General features: G+C 42.5%; 1 protein-coding gene across 1 annotated transcript; it reads right to left on the bottom strand.

The window, feature by feature from the left end:
* Positions 1-292: 292 nt before the first annotated feature.
* On the bottom strand, positions 293-14,194 carry ALPK2 (alpha kinase 2). Its single transcript, XM_048291536.1, has 9 exons — positions 12,743-14,194; positions 6,556-9,223; positions 4,457-4,604; positions 3,662-3,789; positions 3,529-3,564; positions 1,847-2,121; positions 1,638-1,726; positions 1,178-1,395; positions 293-345 (listed from the first exon to the last, which is right to left on the bottom strand). The coding sequence occupies exons 1-9, from the start codon at positions 14,108-14,110 to the stop codon at positions 293-295; spliced, it is 4,983 nt and encodes a 1,660-aa protein (XP_048147493.1). The 5' UTR covers positions 14,111-14,194.
* Positions 14,195-22,757: the final 8,563 nt, after the last annotated feature.

Raw genomic sequence — 22,757 nt, 5'->3', positions numbered from 1 at the left:
CATGTCACTTGTGAAATGCCCTTTGGACAAGCCCATTTCAAGGGAGGCATGCAGGAAAAGCAAAACTAAATCTACAGGGTCACCCATTCTTTCAGAACAAAATAAATGTGTTTCATTTACAGGTGGGTTTCCATAAATATGAACACGAAGAAGTTTAAAGAGTTAGATGAGGACTGCTTTCTTCTAAAGTTAAAGCAAGAATGAATTTCCAGCACACCCTCCCCCATCCACATTTAACTGTGAAGAGACAGATGAGTAAAGCACAGCCATGCTGCTGAGAAATCACGTTCACTCACCCTTTGGCCAGGGTTGCTATGCCAACATCTGTTAACTTCATCCCTACACCTGCAAGGCAGCAAGGAAACACAGAGCTTAGCTTACACTGGAATTTCTAGGACAATCTTCACATATGGAGGCTTTAAGTGTTATTTATTGAGTCACCTTTTTCATTTTCATTATTTGTCACATTTTTTTCAAAGCATTTTAAAGCACCCCAGTTAAGAAGAGGATGTTCCCTGTATCACCAGCAGTTTCTAGAAGTCAGGCTCATGCCACTATTTTACAGCTGTCAGGGTGATCAACAGCACAGCTTTTTTCCTGTGCTAGGATTTTGTTCTTTCTTCTCCCTTTAAATTATTTCAGGGATCTTGTTTAGATGCCTTGTTGCTAACTTTCCTGCCTTCACTTGTAAAAGAATATAGAATGTTTCCTAAGATTCCAGCTTTTTCTGTTTTTCTTCAAGGAGGGTCTGTCTTCCCCTGTCCCAAATACGTTGCAGGACTGAGGAGGAGTCATACCCATGAGAGCTGAGGCAGCACTTAGCAAACATGGGGGTGTTTCTTGACTATTCTTCTTTTTAAAGGAATATATTTCTTCAAAACTAGCCAGGACCCAAATGTGGAGCATTCCACTGCTGAGTGATTGTTGGTGAGTATTTAAATACAAGAAAAAGGGGAGGACTAGGGTGTCATTGTCACCCGAAGTCTTTCACTCAGCAGCCATTTCATTAATCTCCGGGTGGTGAGACAAAAGCCAGATTTGGCTCATACTGATTCACTAAGGTACACATGAAAGAACAACTCTTCCATTAAGAGTGTAAGATTTGGTTTTCTTTTCCAAACTGTCCTCTTACAAGAACATAAGCTAGATAAAAATTGCCCCTACTCAGACAACTCACCTTGCAGGTCAGTGACAAGCAAGTTCCCATTGGTCTTCTCATACACCCAGTGCTGAAAGGTGCAACACTTCTGGCCAGCCTCTGAGTCTCTTCTCAGGAAATTCACTTCCTTGCCATCCTTGACAGAGTATTTCACAAACTCCCCAACCAGCTCCTCCTCCACTGTGGCATAGGGGATGTTATTAGTGGGGCGATGAATAAGAAAAATCGGAATGATTCTGAAATCAATGGATAGAAGCTAATAAAATCCTGAGACCTCTTTCAGTGAGGGAGTAAGAAACAGACAAAAGTGGCCAGTGACCTCAGGGAGAGAATGAACAGCTGCCAACTCTAAACCAAGATGGAAGAGCTGTAACACTGTTCCCAGGTTTCCTCTTTAGTCCTAGCAATCAGTGGGCTGCCATGGCACAGGACAGTATATATAAGCATATAAGTATATAAAATATATATTTATACTCACTCTGGTACTTCTCCAAAGCCTTCCAAGGGTTCAGCTTCAGCTGCATATAACTTTGCATACTCTCTTGCAGTATTTTGGACATAGCATTCCTGTATTACAACAGACATGCCTATGGGAATATTGCTCAAAACATTCAACAGATCATCTGTTTGAATATGAGGACAGCTTTTGCCCACAACTCTGGCTTACAAAGGCCAGGGGCAGCTCACCTGCAGTGCCAGACTGTAGTTCTTCTGCAGCAGCTCGTCCCTGCTCTTGGTGCCATAGGTGAGGGCGTTGTGCACCTTGAGCACGCAGGGGTGGCCGGAGGCGAAGGCGGGTGCCAGGCCCTGCAGGACACGGCTGCGGAAGGCTCTGCGGTGCATCTCCTCGCCAAAGTGCATCCCCTCTGTCATTATTGCTCCATGCAGTGTCCCACCAAAGTAGCTGGAGCTGAGGGGATCTTCTCTGAACATCAACTGCATGAATTCAATTTCTTCCACACCTAAAACACAACAGGAATCTCTGCAGGCACAGGGAGGGGTGGGCATGGGAGAGTAGATCCATTTCTCCAGAGAGGAGGTAAAAATGCTCAGTGGAAGCACAACTTGTGTTACTGAGGGCTGGGACCCTGCTCCAGAGAGGCAGCTGCTTGCCTGTATGATCTAAAACCAGCATGAAGAAAGGTGGCAGATCAGGATCATAAGGAGAGAAGACAGAGTGTAGCAAACAAGTCTGTTACAGACGAAATCAAGGAATATTCTGGATTTCACCCCTTTAAATGATGACTGTAATCCAAATGGAAAAAAAATTGTAAGGGGATGTGGCATTTAAGTAAAACCTTATAAAATGAAGGCCTTGTTGCCTTTGTAAAATTATGGCTCAGGCCTGTTACTTCGGCTAGAGAAGGACTGTGAGAAAAGTCCATGAGAAGAAAAACAATTAGTTTTTACTCATGAGAATGTAGTATCAACAGAAGCATGAAAGTTAAACTATAAAAGGAGAAAAACAGCAACATATCCACACCTGTTATTTTTCTGATTGCTTGAATGCTTATGCTACAGGTAGCCAATGGTAGCATGTTGTAGTTACCAATAGCCAACGAGTCTACTGTGGTAGTTTAGCAGCCAGTGAATATGTAACACGAATGAGAACATACAAAAGGTGTATGAAAGAGGCTGTTTTGCTTAATAAATGGCTTTTTGGCCCTTGAAAGAGGCGCTGTCCGTGTGTGTTGTGACCGCTCCAACAGAGACAAGGGGAGAAAAAGTTAAGCACTGAGAGAAACTAAAAAATTCTAACTGCACTTCAAGTGTCTCTAATCATAACATTTGAAGGACCATCAGTGAAGAAGATAAACAGGAGAACAGAGCTACACAACAAGGAAGTCTTTCCAGCTGCCCTCTGCATTTACCTCTGGTTTAGGCTCTGTACACTACCCCCTCTCTGAAGCACAGAGGAAACATTGCATGGATAAGGCCAGAATTAGAAGACTCCTTAATTCCACCTAAAATTCTCTGATTAAAAGTTATACAGTGCTGTTACAGGAAAAGTCCTGTCTTTATTTCACAAGGAAATAAATGCTTAATTTTAATTCTTCAAGGAAAAGAAAGAAAAGTCACCATGCCAACTGAAGGCCTGGATCTCTGTAGGCTGTTCAGGAATGACAACCCCACTGGCAAGGCACTATCTTTAGCTGCAGCACAGGACACATGCCAGGTGTCACTGAACACCAGTTAACACATAGGGAAAGCATTCCAAAGCTTCATGCTTGCCTTTCTCCTGGAGTACAGTTACACAGCAGGTGACCTGCAAGGACCATGTGTTTGTGCCAAAGAGCTGCCAGTGCTCTGTGTGTGTGTGTGTGTGTCTCTGTATGATGCCATGCAATGCTACTTCACTTTATATTTACCTTCATAACTCTGAAAACTTGAAAGACGTTCCAATACTACAAGAAAACAAAGAAATGAATTCTGTAGTAAAAAATTCTAAATGGAAACTGTCATTGTCATTATTATTAATCAAAACTGTAAACTGAGGCTTACCTGCAGCAGTCAGATGAAACTCAGCAGTCACCTTTCCATACATGTTATTCAAGCAGCAATAGTACATTCCCTGGTCTTGGTAACTGGCTTCAGCTATTGCCAGAGAGACAGGAGAGTCATCCTGGGCACTGGAACAGAGCATTTTGTGCTATCATGTATTTTACTTGTTATCACTGGAAAAACTGATAAATTTGATCTCTCTGCACTGTTTATTTGTTAAAACACAGCACAATTATTCAGCAGATAATGATATGTATTGATACGACAATGGATATAGCAATACAACAATCAAAAGCAGAAGAGTTAAAACAAGAATAATCAGAATGGAAAGTTTAACCAATTCATGCAACTTTTTCTTTCCACTTCACACAACAACTAAGAAGAATCCTTCCTACAAAGTTTTTCATCTTCTCAGAAGTGTGCATTCTGATGGAAATATATTTTCTTTTTTTTTTCCCTTTGGGTAATGTTAACTTCGTATTTTTGAAACATTCCAAACGGTTTTTAAGATCAGAATGTCAGTATTGCTACAAGGAAAATAACTCATTTCATTAAAATAGAAAAGCTGGATCCTGTTAATGGCCTTAAGAAGCTTTTATTTCCACCCTTCTCTAGGTTAAATGAGGTTCAAACTTCTTTTGATATTTGTTTAAAATCTGGATGACACTGGCTGTGAACAGGCTAAGAGGTGATGGAACACAAACTATGACCAATATCAATGCATTGTGAGAAGATTTGCTTCCTGTGAATAGCAGTTACCCTGAAACTCCCAGTTCCTCAGAAACACTCCCTTACCTTCTCTGCAGCTGAGCCAGTACCTTGGAATCTTTAGTCCATGTAATGGTGGAGTCACCATGAATGTCACCAAACTGACAGCACAACTCAATATTGCCAGAGGAGTCGGGGAACAACTCTGCTTGGATCTTCTTCAGCAGCCTGGGGGCTTGAAACAGAAGAGCCACAGTTTAGGATTTTAAGACAATTATATTGTTTTGGCATTTTAGCATTTCATGTTAAGAATATGAACACTGAAATCCCTGGTAAGTAATTATGAGTTCTTGTGTCTCAATACTCATAACTAGTAGAATTTTTTAGCTGATCACAGCCTTTGAGAGAAAGTCCCAGAAGATCCTGCCAGCCTGGATCTCTGCTAACACTTTTCACTGCCTCACAAAACACTCCAGTGTCTTTGCACGTGGGCATGGTGTGAGCAGGGAGCTTGGAAAGAAAGGGAATCGACATATGCTTAGAGAAAGGTTTTGGGATCACAACACAGCCCTGCCTCAAGTGACACATCCCTGCTCAATGTAAGAGATGTAAAATGCAAAATGTTTTATTTCCTATGTCTTAATTCTGAGCTGCTGCACTCTGAATGACATGGCATGGCACATGTCCCTCGAAGATCCCATTCCTGCAGTAATACTCCAGTAACACCCACTTGAAGGGTCAGGCACCTGCAGTTCAGTGCTATGGTTTCCCCCATTCCCAGTTCCAGGCCCCATCCAGACCAGGTTTCCCCACTGGACTGGCAGTCCCTGAGTCCTGGGCCATGTGAACCTTGCTGTATCAGGGCTAAAGTGACACAGACAGGACGTGACAGCTCTAGAAATAGAACCAATGGCTCCAGGTTCCTGCCCTGGCCCCAGTCTTCCCTCCTGTAGCTGAAACAATGCAAAAGAACATTGAGTAGATACCACAGCAACCAAACCAGCCTTCCCATAATGCTGGGGAAAGGGCCACAACAATGGTCTAGAGCACAGACATACTTCAGTCAAGACTGAAGCAGAGCAGAAACAGCTAAAGAAAATTCAGTGTTATCTGATGGAGCCTGAATGTTTAAAACATTTTTCAAGCATAGCCCCAAGTAATGGAAACAGGTCAGGCATTGCACAGTCACTGCAGTTCACTTGCTGTGCTTTGAAGGAATGTGTCTCTCCTCTCACACATTTGGTTCCCTGGCAAAGGACACATCTTTGAACAGGGAAAAGTCTGGGTTTTTTCAAAATGTGATTAGAAAAGTAGAAGTCTCACGAGACTGCACTGTAATTAGAGTGTGTGAAAAGCTTCACAGTTGTGTAGCTTACCTTTAGTCACCGTTCAGTCTTGCTCTGACCTATTAAATCATTTTATGATGTGAACATGAAATGTCATGTCCAAAGGTAAAAATAAGACCTTGGTCTTTGCAAACTACCCGTAGAAACAACAAATCCCTCGTGCACCCAGCTGTTGCAATCCTGCTACAGTGTTACCAACCTTCTAGAGACTCTGACAGCAACCCAGATCTCCTTTCAATTAGATGTTTCCTCTATCAGTTTAATATTGCTCATTTCATCTGTGTCATTTTTGCAGCAGGGCAAAGCAATGCAGAACCAGTCAGAAGACAGCACACAGGACCTCAAAACACTGCTTATCAGTGGTACCCTACTGCTAGCAATAATACTTTGCTAGTAATAAATCCTTTAGTAACCAAGAGGGGACAATTGCAGTTGGAAGCTGCAAGGTAGGAGCGTAACTGGGAACACAGTCCTGTGGGATACCAGAACAAGTACTGGGCTTGCAGCCGCTACGTGGTGTGTAGTTACGTGGTAGCATTATGCTGTTCATCCCTGAAAAGTTACTCCAAAAGGCAAATGAGGCAGTAACTATTTCAAACAGGTTACAAAATCCATGAATTGAATATACTTGCCAGCTGGGAAAAGGGTTCATCTCTGTGGCATGGGAACAGCACTCATTACTAAATGCACAAATCTGGAAATAAAGCTCCATGAGGGTAGGACACCTTTAGCTGACTGAGTCAGTCTGAAAGAGGCTTGCAGTGCCTTTCAAGGATCTGAATTTTGTACTGTAGCCAGAATGATGGGAAAGGACAGAAAAGAAAATCAGTTTTCTCTTACCTTTGCTATCCTTTTTCAAAATGAGTTTCCTTTGCTCTTTTCTATCCTCTTTATGAATCACGCCTGCCTCGCTCTTCCCAGACTTTTTAACGCAGCTGGGACCCTTGCTCACACTTCCCCTCTCCTCCAGCCTGGGTTTCTTGGACAGACTTGCTGGTGGTAACTTCTTCTTAGCTCCAGCAGCTAAATGCCCGCTCTTTGTTGTGTCCTCTTTACATTTGATGGGCTCAGGCTCTGCAGCAGTCAGTGGTGTCTGGCAGGATTTTGACCCTTCCTGATTTCTTTGACTTTCCGTGTTGACTGGAAATGGATCAAGTGTGGTCCATGCCAAAGAGAATGACTGAGTTCTTCTGTGGGGTGGTTGCTCTTGAAAACACTGGTTGTTCCCTGAATCAACTGGTGGCAAATTAACTAAACCACTTACTACACTCTCTGCTGTCCTGACTTCCTCCTTTTTATCATACTCAGTGGACTTAATTGAATTCTCAGCCTCAGTTATCTTGCTGGAACAGATCAAGTCAGGACAGAACTGCTTTGTGCTAATATTCATAATCTGTTTCAGAGCCTGGGAGCCAGTCAAAGTGTGCAAAGGAGCCTTTGTTTCAGCTTCTTCTGGGTTACATTCAGTAGCTCTTGGAATCTCATGTTCATTTTCACACAAGGCTGTTTCCCCTTTGGTTTCTCCAGGCACCCGCTGGAACAGACCCTGCCATGACTTGCAGAAAGTTTCCAGTGTAGTTAAATTTCCGTTTACTTTGACTCCAGTTTGTACGGATCCAGTTTTTCCGTCACTTCTTGTGCCAGGACGTGCCACTGTAGATTCACTGGGAAGGCCCTCTGAGTGGCTTACAGGTGTGAGGAAGGGCAGGGTTTTGTTTCCAAGCAGATGTTGGGAATGTAGCTGATCCCTGGAACCTCCGTGCTCCCCACATGCTGTGCTCTGTTCTGTTGTATTACAAGGGGAAGCTGCAGTCTGACTCTCTGAAACCTGACTAACTCCTGAGTCACAGGAAGTTTCAGCCCTGTGTTCCTCAGGTATGCAAATCTCTCTCTGTTCTCCTGGTTTACATGGTTCACAGCTGGGCACTTCCAGATAAAAATCTCTTAAAAATGGCTCCCCAGAAGGGGGAGTGACTGCCCCTTCTTGTTTTGCTATTTCTGTCAGTTGGTCTGTATTTTGGGGTAGTTTCTTATGTGTTATGGTTTCAGGAATCTTAATTAAAGTAGGCAATTGCATTATGTAACTGTATTTCTGTGCATTAGAAACAACTTGAAAATCCTGACAGCCATTATTTTTTGAAAGATGGTAGCTGTCATTTGGTGCATTCAAGTCTGAGTGATTTCCTTTTTCTTGTAAATTCACTTCATAACTTTTATGTATGGTGTTAACAGAAGAGTGTTCTGCATATGTAAACTGACTGGGGAAAATGTCTTTCTCTTCAGGCAAATAAGCCAGTTCTCCTCTCACTGGATAACAGTCCTTAAAATGACAGCCTTCTCCAGGTACAGACTCATTTATCACGGATACGTTGTGTTTAGTGTGAAGTAACTGTCCAACTGTCCCATGTGAGATATCTGATATGTCAGCTGGGTTTGCTTTGGGACATGGTAAATTACCACTCTGAGCATTTTGTAACCCTTGAGGAGAATCTGCTTCACATGTTTGGGCAGCATTATTAACAGCAAGCTTCCCTTCCCAAGCCACCGTGGATCCATTCCTGTCCGTGGCCATTGGATTTGGCTCCAAGCACTCCTGGGTATTTAAGAGGACACTGTTTGCTGAAACACAAATGGATGGCATTTCCCTCTCCTTCCCAGTGCCAGAATCTAGACACACACCATCTGTTCCTACCACTTGTGCAAGACAAATGTTTCTTACGGATGCACTCTCACATGCTTCAAGTCTCTGCAGGAGGGTATCAGAAACATTGCAGTCAGCTCTCTCAGTTCTGGGGTTATGAGCTGGTTCTGTGATGGGTGCCTGCTCTTCTATCAAATCCATTGGCAAAGGAGGATTGGAACAGGTCTCCTGCACAAAGTTCAGTTCTGTGACTTCGACATCTGTCAGCCTTGTACCTAAACTTGTGATGCCTCTGTTTTCAAATGGGATTTGATAGTCTGAGTCATCTTCATGAAGAAGTTTCCACAGCTTGTCATGCACTGCAGATATATCAGCATCTCCTTTGCACTCAGGTTCTCCAGATTCCAGGACTGATTTGGAATTAGCTTCAGACACAGCCTCATCAGCTGATAGGCTGCAGAGAATATCTGGGTTATTGCTATCAAGTATGTCAAGCCCAGACCTTTGCTCTCCCTCCCCTGGCTCATCACACAGCTTTGCAGAAGAGAGAACAGCACACAAGCATTCCTGTTTATCAGGAACAGAGTCCATATCCCATAGAGGAGAAGGGGAAATGCCATTCTTTGATTTTTTGCCATTACTAACAATTTCTTGTCTAGAGAAGTCCTGTCGGTGACAACCTTCTTTCTTTTCACAAGGAGCACAGTGAAGAGAAGTCTGTAAATCTGCATTCTTTACTTGCAGTGTGTTTTCAGCAGAGAGCTGGCTGGTTCCCACACTCTCACAAGCCCTGAAGATGCCTTCTTTTTCTGTTCTGGGCTGCATACAGAGGTTCTCACAATCCTGGGTAAGATTAGCACCTTGACTCTTCAAAGAAGAAAAATAGAGCAATGTAATTAAAAATTAGAACTACAGCTTAACACAGGCCTGAAGGTTTGGAATGTTGAGGTTTTTTGGTGGTTTTTTTACTTTTTAAAAAGATTTTTGTCAATAGTCAAGTTTCTGACTTGTAACTATCAATGTAATGGATTGAAATCAACCTCCTGGGTCTGAGTCTGAAAGTGTTGTTTCTTAGAGAAGGATTTATATCAAAGCTGATTAATTTTACCTCATAGATTCTCATTGTTTTTTAAGTAGAAATAGTTTAGCAAGGTAATTCTCCTCTGTAAATAAAGTCTCCATGTTACATTTATATCCCTCTGTTTGCACAAATGGAGTGTAACAAACCATCCCTAGAATACAGACAAAAAGTACATCACTGCCTCTGGGTCTCAGCTCTCTCAAATCCGCCACATTTGGGACTGCTTTTACTTTATGCTGCTGTCCAGCAGTACTTAGTGGGTCTTTCCACTTCCCTGTTTCATGCAGTGCCACTCAAATTCCCCTTTCCTAAAATAACACCCTGCCTTAAATGGCACACCTGCCTTGGAGTAGTTGAAATACCTCAGTACCTGTAGCTATTTCAACTGCTTTAGACAGGTGAAACAAAAGACCTGAGCTTTATCCTGCCGACTGACAGGCACATCCTGCCAGCACCCTGCTTTTCCTGCTCAGAAAGAGCAGGAAAAGAGGAAGAACTATAATATTTTGAAGGATGAAAAGTGAGTTCTCTGCCAAAAACATAGAGCAACAGGCTAACCACGCACAGCTGTCAGGAGTCCATGCTCCAAAGCGGTACAGATTTTCTACGGGATTTTTTTCTTGGTGTGTCTCCCAGGTAAGACTGGAGCCAACTTAAGACATGGACAACAAAATGGGATGTTATCTGCCATTCCTATGGTAGATCCTACTGAACGAGTAGGGCTGGCATCATGACTTCATTACTCCAACCAGGACTCCCCTGCTTGCTCTGACAGAGAACTACAGCCCCTCTGGCATGGCTCAGGCCCAGACCATTCCCTAGCAATGCCAAGCTCTCATCTCAGCCAGATGCCCAACTACCCAGAATTTCTGTGTCAGTTCTGCTTCTCTCCTTTTCGGATAACAAAATTTAAAATGATCTAAAAGTGACATAAATTTGTCTTGGGAAGGTCAAACCAAGGATCTCTCAAATTTTATGTGAACAGGCTGTTCTAACATGAACAAAACCAGAATAATGGCTCTGTAACCCAGGAGTGACAGCAGCACCTTGTGCCAAGGGTGCTGAACACTGACCACTGACAGGGACCCAAGGTTGCTGACCATTGACTGGGACAGGGTGCTGTCCAAACACTGACCACTGACAGGGACAGGGTGCTGAACACTGACCACTTAACATTGACATGGACAGGGTGCTAGCTGACTGCTAACAGAGACCAGCTCTTCAATGAAACCCAGCAAAGCCTCCTGGCTCTCTGTACGCTATGTAATATTATACAGCTGGCACAGTTGGCGTCTTGGACCTATTATTATGAAGCTGCTTTGAAGCACCAGGTAAATAAAGAATTTTACCTGTGGCTAGGCCATGAGGTCATGAGAGGAGTGAGGAGCCTCCCACCTTGACTGTCTACCAGAAGGAGAAGTCACACAGCACAGCAGGTGCTGCACGAGACGCACCGCAAAGGTTGTTCCAGTTCGAGCACTTGGCGCTAAGGGGAAGTGTAAATCCTTGGGTCATTGGTGTTGTGATCCCGTGGCTGCTCTGTACCCCTCAGCACACCTGATTCCCACGAGGACAGGGAAAATACAACACCTTTCCAAAGCAGACAGCTGTGGGGTTTGCTGTGAGCCCCTCCCCTTGCTCCCGCAGAGCTGTCTCACGCTGCGCTCCAGCAAACACCCCAGGGCACTTTAACAGAAACCCATGTGCAGCAACAGATTCTTTCTTGCCTCTCTTAGATTACACAGGCAGAATTCTGAGGAGTTTCTGGCTTACTATATGGGTGCTGTGAGAAGCTGTCCACATTCTTCTAGTGCTACAAAAAAAAGAACAATATTCAGGTGGGATGCTTTTGTTTAGCTCATTTTCAAGACCATGTAATTTTGAACCTACACCTGAATTTCACTGTCACACACACGTTTAAAATCGAGGGTTTGGTCTGTGTCCAGCTCTCACCCTTTTGTGTACACCAATACTCACTTTTTATCCAATGTAAAGTTTTGGCCATGGACATGAAGACATACTGGCTGTGCACAACAGGAGTTTAACCAGCCACTCTGAAATTTATGCCAGGAACCTGACAGCTGCTCTTGGCCAAGAGGCTTCTGGGATTTAAATTATTGCACTGCACTTGGGGGGAAAAAAAAAAAGCAAGCAAGACCTCTGGCAAACCACAGCCATACACCCTGTCAGGAAGCTCTGAGGAGGTTAATTCCAGTGAGGGGTATTCCCCATCATAAGGACATCATGTGCTCCTCAAATGGTATTGGAATTTTATGTACTATAAAACCAGAGAAACCTATGAACATTTTTCAGGAAGAAGAATTCAGTGATTTTTGACTGCTGAAGACACCCCAGCGGTGAGACTAAAGTCACTCTACTGTGACACTAACCCAAAACTGGGAGACATTTTTGCCCAAATAATCAGATGAAGAAAAGCATGTGCAACTGGAAAAAGCTTTTGTTGTGATAAATGGGGTTTTTCTGTGCAATTAGCTACACACCTTCAACTCAGAAAAATTTGCGACAATAAGATTATTCATGATTTAATAGTATTTATGTATCTTGAGTCTTTACTATGTGAAATAAAAATGATGATTCAATTTTCCCACTTAGGAAAACTTTTAGAGCATCATACCAGTGTCTACGGCTGTAATGATTTACCCAGCTGATTTTCTACCAACAGCATAAAATATGCAAGTACATGGAGAGTACCATGGAGGTTTTATCTTTTAATTGGTTTGTACATTTCAACTGGAATATCCAACTCTTTCATTGTTTTATTTTTAAAAATCACAGAGCTCCATTCACCTCTGTAAAATGAACTCTCTGCATTGAACTCCCTTCATTGTTATAAAATCCCAGCAAATCCCTGTTGATTTGGTTTAGGTTTCCAGCACCATAAGTGGAGGCTGGTTTTGTTTGTTGAATATAGATTGAAAAGAAAGTAAATCAAAGTATTCTCTGCTCACAATAGGTATTTGAGAAACTTTCTGGGTTAAAAGAAGCATTACTTTGCTAAGACCTGTGCAGTAGTCTCCATATCAGATTTCCCTATTCAGCTGTCCAGAGGCCCATTAGTGCCTCTCACCATTATCAGGCTCACTCTATAATTAGAACAGCTTAGGCTTTACTTGGGCCTTTTATAAACCCAGATTTCCCTCCCAGCCGTAGCTGTCATTCAGAAGTACATGAATAGTATCTTTCAAAGTAATTTCGATTTTACATTATTTTGTGACAAGCAGAAATGAATTGCATTGAGATCAGCAGAGCAGCTCGTTGTGTTAAATGATAAACATGTTACTTACCCCAAGCGAGATGTTGTCATCTGGCATCTGGTTTTGCTCAGACAGGCCCCGAGTCCTTTTCCTTTCCCAGTGACTGCCTTTATCTGCCTCTTCTGTCGGACACAGACCAGCCAGCATTTGCAGGCTTTCTGTCTCCTCGGGAATTTGTGTTGAAAGGACACCTTCCTGACTGGGAGACGGAGCTGTGGATTCCCTACCCTCTGCTGCAGCTTGGAAAGACTGTCCTATAGTACTTACATATCTGCAAAGTTCTATAGGGTTTAGCAGCTTGAAAAGGTTTCTCCTCAGACTTTCTGTTAAGGTACAGCCAGCATGTCGTGCATTTCCCTCTGTCACATTCCGTCTCCCCTCTTCCAGCAGCACTGAGCTTTCCCCCAGCATGTCCCCATCGGGGCCGGTTTCTGTCATTGTCCCTGAAGCCTGACCTGTGCAAGCAGCACCTATGCCATTGGCAGAGGAGTCCACCTGGGCAGGGACAGTGTCCGTGGGCTTTGGTTCATCCCTTGAGGAACCTGCAGCCAGGTGGCCACTTCCATTAGTCTCTTCTTCACTGCTGGGATGTTCATTTCCAGTGGCTGCAGAAGCAACAGGCACTTGATTCTTCTCTTTGTCTTTCAAAATGGTACTTTTATCTCGGTGGTGTCCAACAGTGAGAGTCATCTCTGTCTGCAGAGCTGACTGGCTGTACATAGAGGGGTCTCTCCTTACATTTACTCCTTTGATTTTTGACTGATGCTCACAGAAGCCAATGGGGGTATCCATAGGCGTAGTGTTATCTGACACTTGGAACACACAAGGCATTTCACTGAGGAAGTAAGCACACCCATCACAATCCTTACTCAGTTTTAGATCATCATCATCAATTTCTAATAAAAATTGTAATTTCTTTTTCCAGATTTCATCTTCATGCACAGTAAGCACATCTGAACATTCAAAGTACTCCAGGTCATCATCAGAAAAGTCATCACTTACACTTGTTACTTTCTCTGCATAGATCTCCAGAAGAGCGGCAGAATTTTCAGAGTCACCTTTTACAAAATCAGTGTGATTTCCTACAGAAGTGTCTGCCTGCTCACCAGGCAGGGAATTCGTGGTTAGAGGTCTGCCCAGCTCAGTGTTTTTACATGCCTGGACATCTGCCAGAGACTGAGGAGATCCAGAGTCTTGTGTGTTAAGGCAACAGTTGCCTGTGTGACAGGTGGTAACATCTGTGGGGTGGGAAGGCACCTGTCTGCAGCAGTATTCCTCTGCTCTTCCAGCAGCGACATCAATCACAGCATTAAAATGAAGCAGGTCATCACCATCCTCTGACAAATCCCTTAGGTGGGAAAACATTGCCTGGGATTTAATTACATTTTCAAAGTCCATGTTGTCTTCTGTGTTAGGCAAGCACCTGAGGGATTTCTCAAGTGGAGACAAAATTCCTGCTTTGCTGAGCTTCTCAAGCAGTAAACAAATGATTTTTGAAGAGTCAGAACCTGGTGAAATCAACACGGGCTCACCCTCACAGGGGGAACTCTTGCATTGCACAAAATGTTTCCCATTTTGCTCATTCTACCCTGAAGTCTGCCACGAGCTCATTTAGGACAACAATACATACTGGGCAAGTTTTGTTCTTTGTATCTGGTTCTGGGTCAAGAAAAGTCATTTTAGCTGTCAATGAAGTGCAGATCTTGTTCTGCTCACCTGCAAGTAAAAGAAACACAAAGTTTAAAATAACTTCTGAAATGGGTATAGGTATTTTCTAAAAGGTGGTCAATTGACAGATACTTGCAAGCACTTTCAAAACAAGAAATCATTATTTAAAACCCCATTATTTAAATGACCCGGCTGTCTATGCAATGGCACTTAACGGCAGCACACTGCAATTGTCTGGAGTGATCTGTGCTAAGAGAACAAATCCTTGAGCACGCCCACCCATCTGTGTGGCACCTCAACAGGGGCTTTAGTACACGGCCTTTCAACTTTTCTAAATGCAAACAGGAACCTGCAGACAATGTACATTTTCTCATGTACACCACTGCTACAGCTACCTGCTGTTTTGGCAGTCACACTGGCACAACAGCAGGCTATTCCTCGAGTTGGTATCATAGGGACATAAATCCCGAACTCTGTTTGTAGAAATACCTGGAACAATTAGCCAGCTTATATTTTATATGGCTATTTCTGTTTAAAGCAATTCTCTTGTGCTCTGGCTTGATATTTGTCAGTCCTGTGCTGAGAGAACAACAAAATGAGGCAGGTTGGCTTCAATTTCCTGCTCATATTGAGCTCTCCCCTCAAACAGCTGTGCAGTAGCACAGTGGTGTGGCAATGCTGAATTCACATAAAACCCAAGTGAAATACACAAAAAGGCTTCCACTAGCTGAATCCAAATAAATGTGGAACCATGTCTCTCTTCCTGTAACAAAGCCCTTGTTTCCTTAGCACTCCCAAATCTTAGGATTTTAGATACTTGAGATGTTTCTGTACGCTGCTAGGGGCACTCTGGTTCATTGGTCACCTTAGAAAGGTGTGACATTTGTCACATTGGAAAACTACAGTACGTAGCAGTTTCAAGTAAATTTGACCTCCTGGAGGACGCCAGACCAACAGCTCCAAAAAAAAGTGACAACAATTATTCCAGAATTGGTGAAGAGCAGCAGAAAAAACTTTCTTGCCATGTAATCCAAAGAAGCCATTTAAAGACACCTCTGTTCCTTCTCTTTTTCCTTCTCTGTGCTTCTGCTGTGGTGATGTTCCCAGCTCACGTCCCTGCCCTGGTCCAGGTCTCACAGCCCCCAGCCCCGCCCTTCCCAGCACTGTGTCACCAGCTCGGTGTCACAGGTACTGCAGGCTGACCAAAGGAGAGAGCACGGAGCTGGGCTAGAGCCTGGTGGTGAAACAGCAAGGGCTGCATGGCCGGCTGCAGTCTGCCTCTCCTTAAAGAGCACTAAGTAACCAGAGACATCTTTGTTCCCTTTGGGCAAACCTGCCACCAACACCTTTTCCACAGTCACCTGGGTGGCGAAAAGCAGGGAACAAAGGTGGTTAACAGGAAGGACACAACATTAGATGTGTGACAAATGGTTTGAGTCATTGTGCACCTATTAAAATGCCCTAGGGTATATCACTGTGTCCTGCAGCCATAGGGAGGAGGAGAGAAGATCCAGCAGGCAGGAATTGTGCAGCAACATTGATTTATTTAATTACTTTACAAACTCTTTTATAGACTTTTTTCTTCATAATCTAATTGGACGAGGATCAGCCACCCCTTGGGGGTGACTGGCTAAAATCCTAAAACATCCATTGTCAAAATATTTTTCTACTGTACTATAAACAAGAATTTCAAGGTTGCAGGTGTTTCATTGTTTACAGAACTCTGCTACTATCTCTTTTGTGAGAGAGGAAAGTCTCTCACGGACTTAGAAAATAGCAAGAAAATTCTTGCTAGCAGCATTTTTGTGTCCCCATGCAGCAAGGAGCACAGACAAACAGCACATGGTGCAACCATACCAGCCTTTCTGATCCCACTCTGCTTTCCATTTCAACTCTAAGGAATATAAATATTTAACAGAACAAAAATGGAGCAGTAGAGATTAATCTTTTCTTCTCCATCTTATTACCGTACCATGGAATTACCCTCCAGCATTCAGCCTCTGCTCTTAAATATGCATTTGCCTAATGCTTCCTGTTGCATTCTTTTAACGCTGCTCTCATCTTTGCTTTTCAGAAGACCAGATGTCTCTTTCCTCTTTTTTGGAGAGTGTAAATTATTTTAGAAGCATGGTAATTTCCCCAGCTGAAAAGACCTTTGGCAACATGTTTTTAATGCAGATTGACTAATGAAGAGCCTTTACTAAAGCCATTGTACTAGACAGTTATCGTTGTCTCCATTTGGCTGCACTTTGACATTGAGGGGAAAAGAGCCGTCAGATTTTCCATATGAAAATTATATTGGATTGCCGTGCACTGTCAGATGCAACCACAGAAATGAAAGTAAAATAACGTTCCAGGAGGAAAACTGCAATAAACTATGGGTTTCCACCCAAGACAGATATTATTTTTTTTAAATCTGGGAAGAAAATAGAAGGTATTAAGGTTTTTTTAAAAATTCAATTACTGAATTTAGATAGCAACTGGAAAGAGAACTTTTAGTATGATACCCTCTCAGCTCGTCAGGAAAACTTGTGACAGAAGATGCACAGTGAAATTCAGAGGGAAGAGGAGTGGAAGAGACCATGATAATTTACCATCAGCTGTTGACTAGTAACCTGAAAATTAACTCACTTCCTGATAAACTGGGAGTTGAACACCTGCTTGCAGAAGACATGAGAAGATTTAAACATGTCAGAGTGTTGTGGCTGCTTGTCCCAACTCTCACTCTGGAAACCAATGATATTAGTTGCTGAGTCAGGTCCTGCCTCACAATAGGAGACACCGAAGTGCAACCACACAGGAGGAATTCACACACCAGGTTTGAGCAGGTCATGGAAGGAAATATGCCTGGTTTGGCTCTCTAATCTTCAGTAAACAAATTTTCCATTTTGTACTGCTCAGAACCATGGGGAAATTTTATGGTAGCCCTTGAGGCAAATGAAACACACATTTGTGCTCAGCAGGGTCTGCTGCTGCCTGAGCTCAGTGCCTGGGAACTGAGATTACGGGAGAACAAAGCTGGGAGTAGCGTGAGAACAGTAACCTGACAACTGTGCTTGGGTGTGATTGAGGAGAAATATTGAACTGATGCAAGCCTGCAATAGTCAGATTAACAAGACAGCAAGAGGCAGATGCAGCTGCTTCACCAAAACCCTTTGATGGCAGGAAATTATCAGTGTTTGTGAAAAAAAATCAGTTTCAAATAATATTAAACAAAAGAATGGCTGGGAAAAACATCAAAATGACTAAAACAATCACCCAGCGTTTCTGTAAGGCAAATATATCATAAAACAAATTCAAGTCAATTTTCAGAGAAGATTTTTCATTTAAAATTCATGCTTTGTCATAATTTCACACTGGTTGTGAAAAGCCTATTCACTATTCATAGTGAAAATATTGCCTGAAATTGCAATTCTAAATATAAAATTTGACTGTTCAAAATTATTTTCCTTGAAATGACAACATTTTTCCCAATTTGAACTTTATTTTTATATATTATTAGAGATGTTCAATATTTGATCATTTATTTCAATGGAGACCAAAACAGTTTTGAAAAATTACACTTTAACATGGAAGGAAAAATACTTAAATTGTTTCATATTTAGTAGGTAGTTTTGGAGACAAGGCCACTTCTAGTGATTTCAGAAGGACCTGTGGGATTATTCCTAATGTCAGAAAAAAAATAACTGACAAAAATGTATAAACTTATGATTAAACTTAAGAAGTGGCCATTAAATTTCCTCTCTTGCATCGCATTTTTTTCCTACCTTATTAAGTTACAACCAAAACGAAAATCTTCCTTTAAGCAATTTTATACTCACAGAAATTATTTAGACAGGAAGCCTATGCATTTTAGCAATCCAGGAGTGAATTTGTGCCTTTCTGTGAGGTTCACGTCCTCTAGAGCCAGTGGAAAAATCCCCTTTATGACCTCTCTGAAACATTTTTCTCTTACTTATGATCTATTCATGGAGTAATCTCTGTTTTCAGGCCCTCCTCAGCCTGCACCCTTTTCAGCTGGATTCCTTCCTATCTTTCAGCAGCACTTGCTCATCCCTGACCTTCCTAGAGCTGTCCATCCACCTAGGAATAGCCTCCCGTTATCTCTGTGGCCCGTCCCACACATTCCCATGGCACAATGGAACCTGATCGATGCCCACCCCTCGAGGGAGTGAAGCTGTGACCCCCCAAAGCTGCCACTCGGAGCAGGTCCTGCCAAGGACCTGCCTCACGCCCACCCAGTCCAAAGGAGTGGGAAGGGAGAGGCTGAGTGAGCCCACACAGGAGATACCTCATCAGAACACAGGGGGAATGACACTGATAATGCCACAGTGGTTCACATTAGGAAATAGCCTTTTGTCAACCAACACTGTGGGTTCTTTACACCAAGCTGACAGCGGTTCTGAGATACCTGAAACACGAGAGAGAGCTCCAGAAACACTATGTGCCTCAGAGCACATGGACCCTGGCCACACCAATTCTGGCAGAGCAAGTGATCGAGGATTAACTTCCACCAAAGTTGTACACACAAAAAGGTCAGCCTTTCTCCGTTCTACATAGGTGCACATGAGAAGGATGTGAGCAACATGCAGTCTGCTCACCTGTTCTTCGAACACTTCTCCAGCAGTCAGATCCTGTTTAGAGAGTCAGTGCTTGTGTGCTTTGCTTTTTAATCTGAGCTTGGTCAGAGACAACTCCCCAACTGCCAGCTGAGTTTCCTACTATGGCCTCCACTCCACAGGTTGAACTTTGGGATCTGGAGTTATTCTTTTGCAACACAATTACGTCCTATCCTATCCTATCCTATCCTATCCTATCCTATCCTATCCTATCCTAATGGTTTTAGCAAAAGCTCCTTCTCCACCTGCCTGAGCCTACTATATACATAACCATACATCCCTTTAAGAGATGTTCTACTGGCAGGTAGCTAAACCACAGAGCAAGCTGGTCAATATAATTAGACTTCATTTAAGATGAACATGAAGTATCTCCAAACCAAACCACCAATAACCACAGAACCTGTCTTGATGACGAACATAAATGGTCATATATTACACAGATCCAACCAGAAAGCTTGCTGGTATGAACAGCAGGATGTAAGAAATATTGATTAAAGGAACAGAAAGCAGCAAAAGTGGAACAGAAACAATAAAAAAAGCAGAAAGGAATCTCCCCTAACCGCAGGATCCCAAGATTGACCAACTACAGCACCGCATGTATAACACAAATCCTGTCACCTGTGAAATCTGAGTGTCCTGCTTAAATGCTGCTATGTTGCAAGGTTAATGCTAATTCCCTTGCCATTCCCCCTGGAAGTATTTCTCAAATATGTCTTAACTTTCCTACAGAGGTTTGCATATGTTTTGTTTAGCTCCTCTAAGAAGTCAACAGCTATAATTCCACCCAATCCCCATTCCCACCCTGCTGACTGTTTTGTATCTGCGAATATACACATTTTTTTACTCCTCATGCAGGGTACCTCTCAACAGAGATATTTTGAAGTTTAACATTTTTCTTCTTCCAAAGCAAAACAAAACATAAGACTTTTCAGTTATACAATAAATACATACCAATTTACATTTCTTAAATGAGGTATTATATGCCCTGTATGGAAATAGATACAACAGATTTATGATCTGACACATATAACTTTATCTTTCCAAAAAGGTTGCCATGAATGTTTTGCTATGTTTAAATGCTTTTTCAGATGTTCTCTGTTTAAGCTTTTCCTTTAACAGAAATCAAGGATTTCAAAAGATTTTGTTTAAAAGTTTCATCAGCGTTGGCATTGTGAATCTTCTAAGCTCAGTGCATCCATAAGTACTAGTGGAATCAAGTTCCACATGAAACTTCTGATCCACCATTCCTGGTCTATACAACTTGGAACACCATAAAAACATTTTCCAAATCTGTCGTGATCATGGTTACATTCTTAAACTGTTACCTTGTAAAAGTTACAATCCTCAAGAGAACAGAAACCAGAATTCCAGAATTCACTGTGACTTTGTGAACTCAGCTCACCACAGGGCTATAGTAAGGATTTCTACAGCAGTGAGCCTACTACAGAGTGAAACATTTGATGGGGTAGTAATGAGAACCCACATGTGCACAGATTTACAATGATGCGTTTTCTACTTGTTTCTTCCCCTCACAGGAGTTCTGCCTGGTTCAGTTCTGTCTGGAATACAAACAACGACTATAACCACATTATTCTTCTCTAAGTCCTTCGAGATACCACAACCAAATGGAACATTTCGAGCAGCATACTTGTCAAAGAGTGCACCGAACCAGAACCACAGAAACACTGTGTTATCTAAACCAGTTATCACACTATCTATTGTATTAACAAGGTCTAGATAAGAAAAACATCAGTGAAGTTGTGGCTGTTCAAAAAGCAGATGTCTGGAAAATATGCCCTTGCCAAAAATTCTGTGATATATTGCAGTTCTTCAACTGCCAACATCCAAGGCTTTTTGACAACTTTTTGATTAGTGCAGTACCCACTGTAAACAGCACTACGGTATAAAAACACCTCAGCCATAATTCATCAGCTAAATGGAATAATAAATGACTGGCTCTGCACATGTCTAACAAACACCTTAATATAGAGTAATTAAAATAAGCAATCACAGCACAACTCTTAACACCGATCTGTTTTAATCTATTTTTAACATCTGTCAAGCATCTGACCCTGTCAGACTGAGCAATTCATGAAGCCTGGGAATCATCTATTGCTACCAAGTGACCAGATTTTTTTCTCAAGAATGGAGAAACTTTTTACCTAATGAGTATTAGACCATGCAATAAATATTTAGAGTGGATAAATGTGTTTTCAAGATACCTGGTATCACTTACACATTCTTTGGAGAAGGAAGCTTGCTTTCGTACAATTTTTGCAGTTTTGTCTTACTGAGACTTGGTGGAAATAGTACCAGAGTGTAGTTTCAGAAACAGTGAGCAGAATTCTAAAGGCAATACGTTTTTTTAAAAAAAAATCTATCAGGATAAGTAAAAATGGCTCCTCTTTAGCAGAAGGAAATAATAAATCCCATTTCCTGGTCAATAGCAGTATAAATCACTATATCCATGTAGTGCATTAATAATAAAGTAACTTGCTCTTCTTCCTTTGTCTTTTATGATACACATTCTATTTGCTCACAGGAGAAAAAAGCAGACAAGTCATTTTCAAAGTCCAAACACCCCGACCCCTCACTTACCCTCGAGCTCTTTGTGGACGTTCTGGCACAGGCTGGGCCTGGGCTGGGCCTCCCTGCTGGAGACAAAGGAGGCTGAATTTGTGCGTGCTGCTGGGAGCTGCAAGCCAGCCGACGGCTTCGGTGGTGTTTTGGAGTGTGACCTCAGGATAGGGAGTCTGATCACTGAACAGTTTGACTTTTAAGAGAGACGATTTCATTACATGCAGCAGATGGCCCTTCCTGGGAAAACCTCTGCCAGACAGGCAGTTGGCAGTGAGGAGAGGGCACATCCTACTTCCATAGAAGTCCATAGGAATTTCCTAATGGCCTTGAGATAGAGGAAGTGTTGGCCTTAGCTTTTCATAACAAAGCACTGGGCTGTTTTTTGAAGCACGTGCCTAATTGCTCTCCTAGGCACGTTGGGAACCTCTTACTTGCTGAAGTTAAGCACACAAAAGTTCTGCTGAGCATGAGAAAATCCACAGTGTCTAACAAGCAGGCTGAGGAAATCAAAGGTGGACAGTGGACTTTTTGCAATCACTACATGGAAATTCACCTAATGATTCTCATCCCTCAAAGGCAAATAAGTGAATCCTGAAGTAAGAAAGTATTTCCGATCTTGGTACCCAAGGAAACAAGTCTCACACAGGAGGAACTGGAATGAATTGCACAAACTGCCCTGAGCTCAAGGGACTGGAGGAGGCTGAAAAGTAACTTTTGTGCCAAGTTTTTTCTTAAGCATTTTGCAGGATGTGCAGCTAAAACTGGTTACAAGATACTACTGTGCTAAATACTTCTTGCTCCCAGTGTTATCTAGACAGATAGGAAACTGGTGTGTTTAGCAATAAATATAGCACCTCCAACCACCCTCACTCAGAAACAGCAATAAGGATATCTATGTTTTATATAAGAGCCTAAAAGTCAAAATAACCCCCAAAGAAATGAGAGGCAGCCACATTCAAATCAGAATAGTTCGGGTTGGATGGGACCTTTAAGGGCCATATAGTCCAACACCAACATGAGTAGGGACACCTTCCACCAGACCAAGTTGCTCCAAGCCCCGTCCAATCTGACCTTGAACACTTCCAGGGATGGGGCATCTACCACCTCTCTGAGCAACCCGAATGCTTGATCATTGAATAAAAATGTTAGTAAAATTACATTCTTGCGTACTTTCAGTC

Source organism: Corvus hawaiiensis, chromosome Z, assembly GCF_020740725.1.
Source record: "Corvus hawaiiensis isolate bCorHaw1 chromosome Z, bCorHaw1.pri.cur, whole genome shotgun sequence".
NCBI lineage: Eukaryota > Metazoa > Chordata > Aves > Passeriformes > Corvidae > Corvus > Corvus hawaiiensis.
The sequence above is the reverse complement of the archived record's forward strand: the minus strand, read 5'-3'. Positions and strand labels throughout refer to the sequence as shown.

Excerpts from the sequence above, each read along its gene's own strand:
- ALPK2 (XM_048291536.1), bottom strand. The coding sequence starts at position 14,110 with ATGGACTTTGAAAATGTAATTAAATCCCAGGCAATGTTTTCCCACCTA. Across the intron at positions 9,224-12,742 it reads ATGACAACATCTCGCTTGGG|AGTCAAGGTGCTAATCTTAC; the intron begins GTAAGTAACATG and ends TCTTCTTTGAAG. Across the intron at positions 346-1,177 it reads GCTTGTCACTGACCTGCAAG|GTGTAGGGATGAAGTTAACA; the intron begins GTGAGTTGTCTG and ends GCTGCCTTGCAG.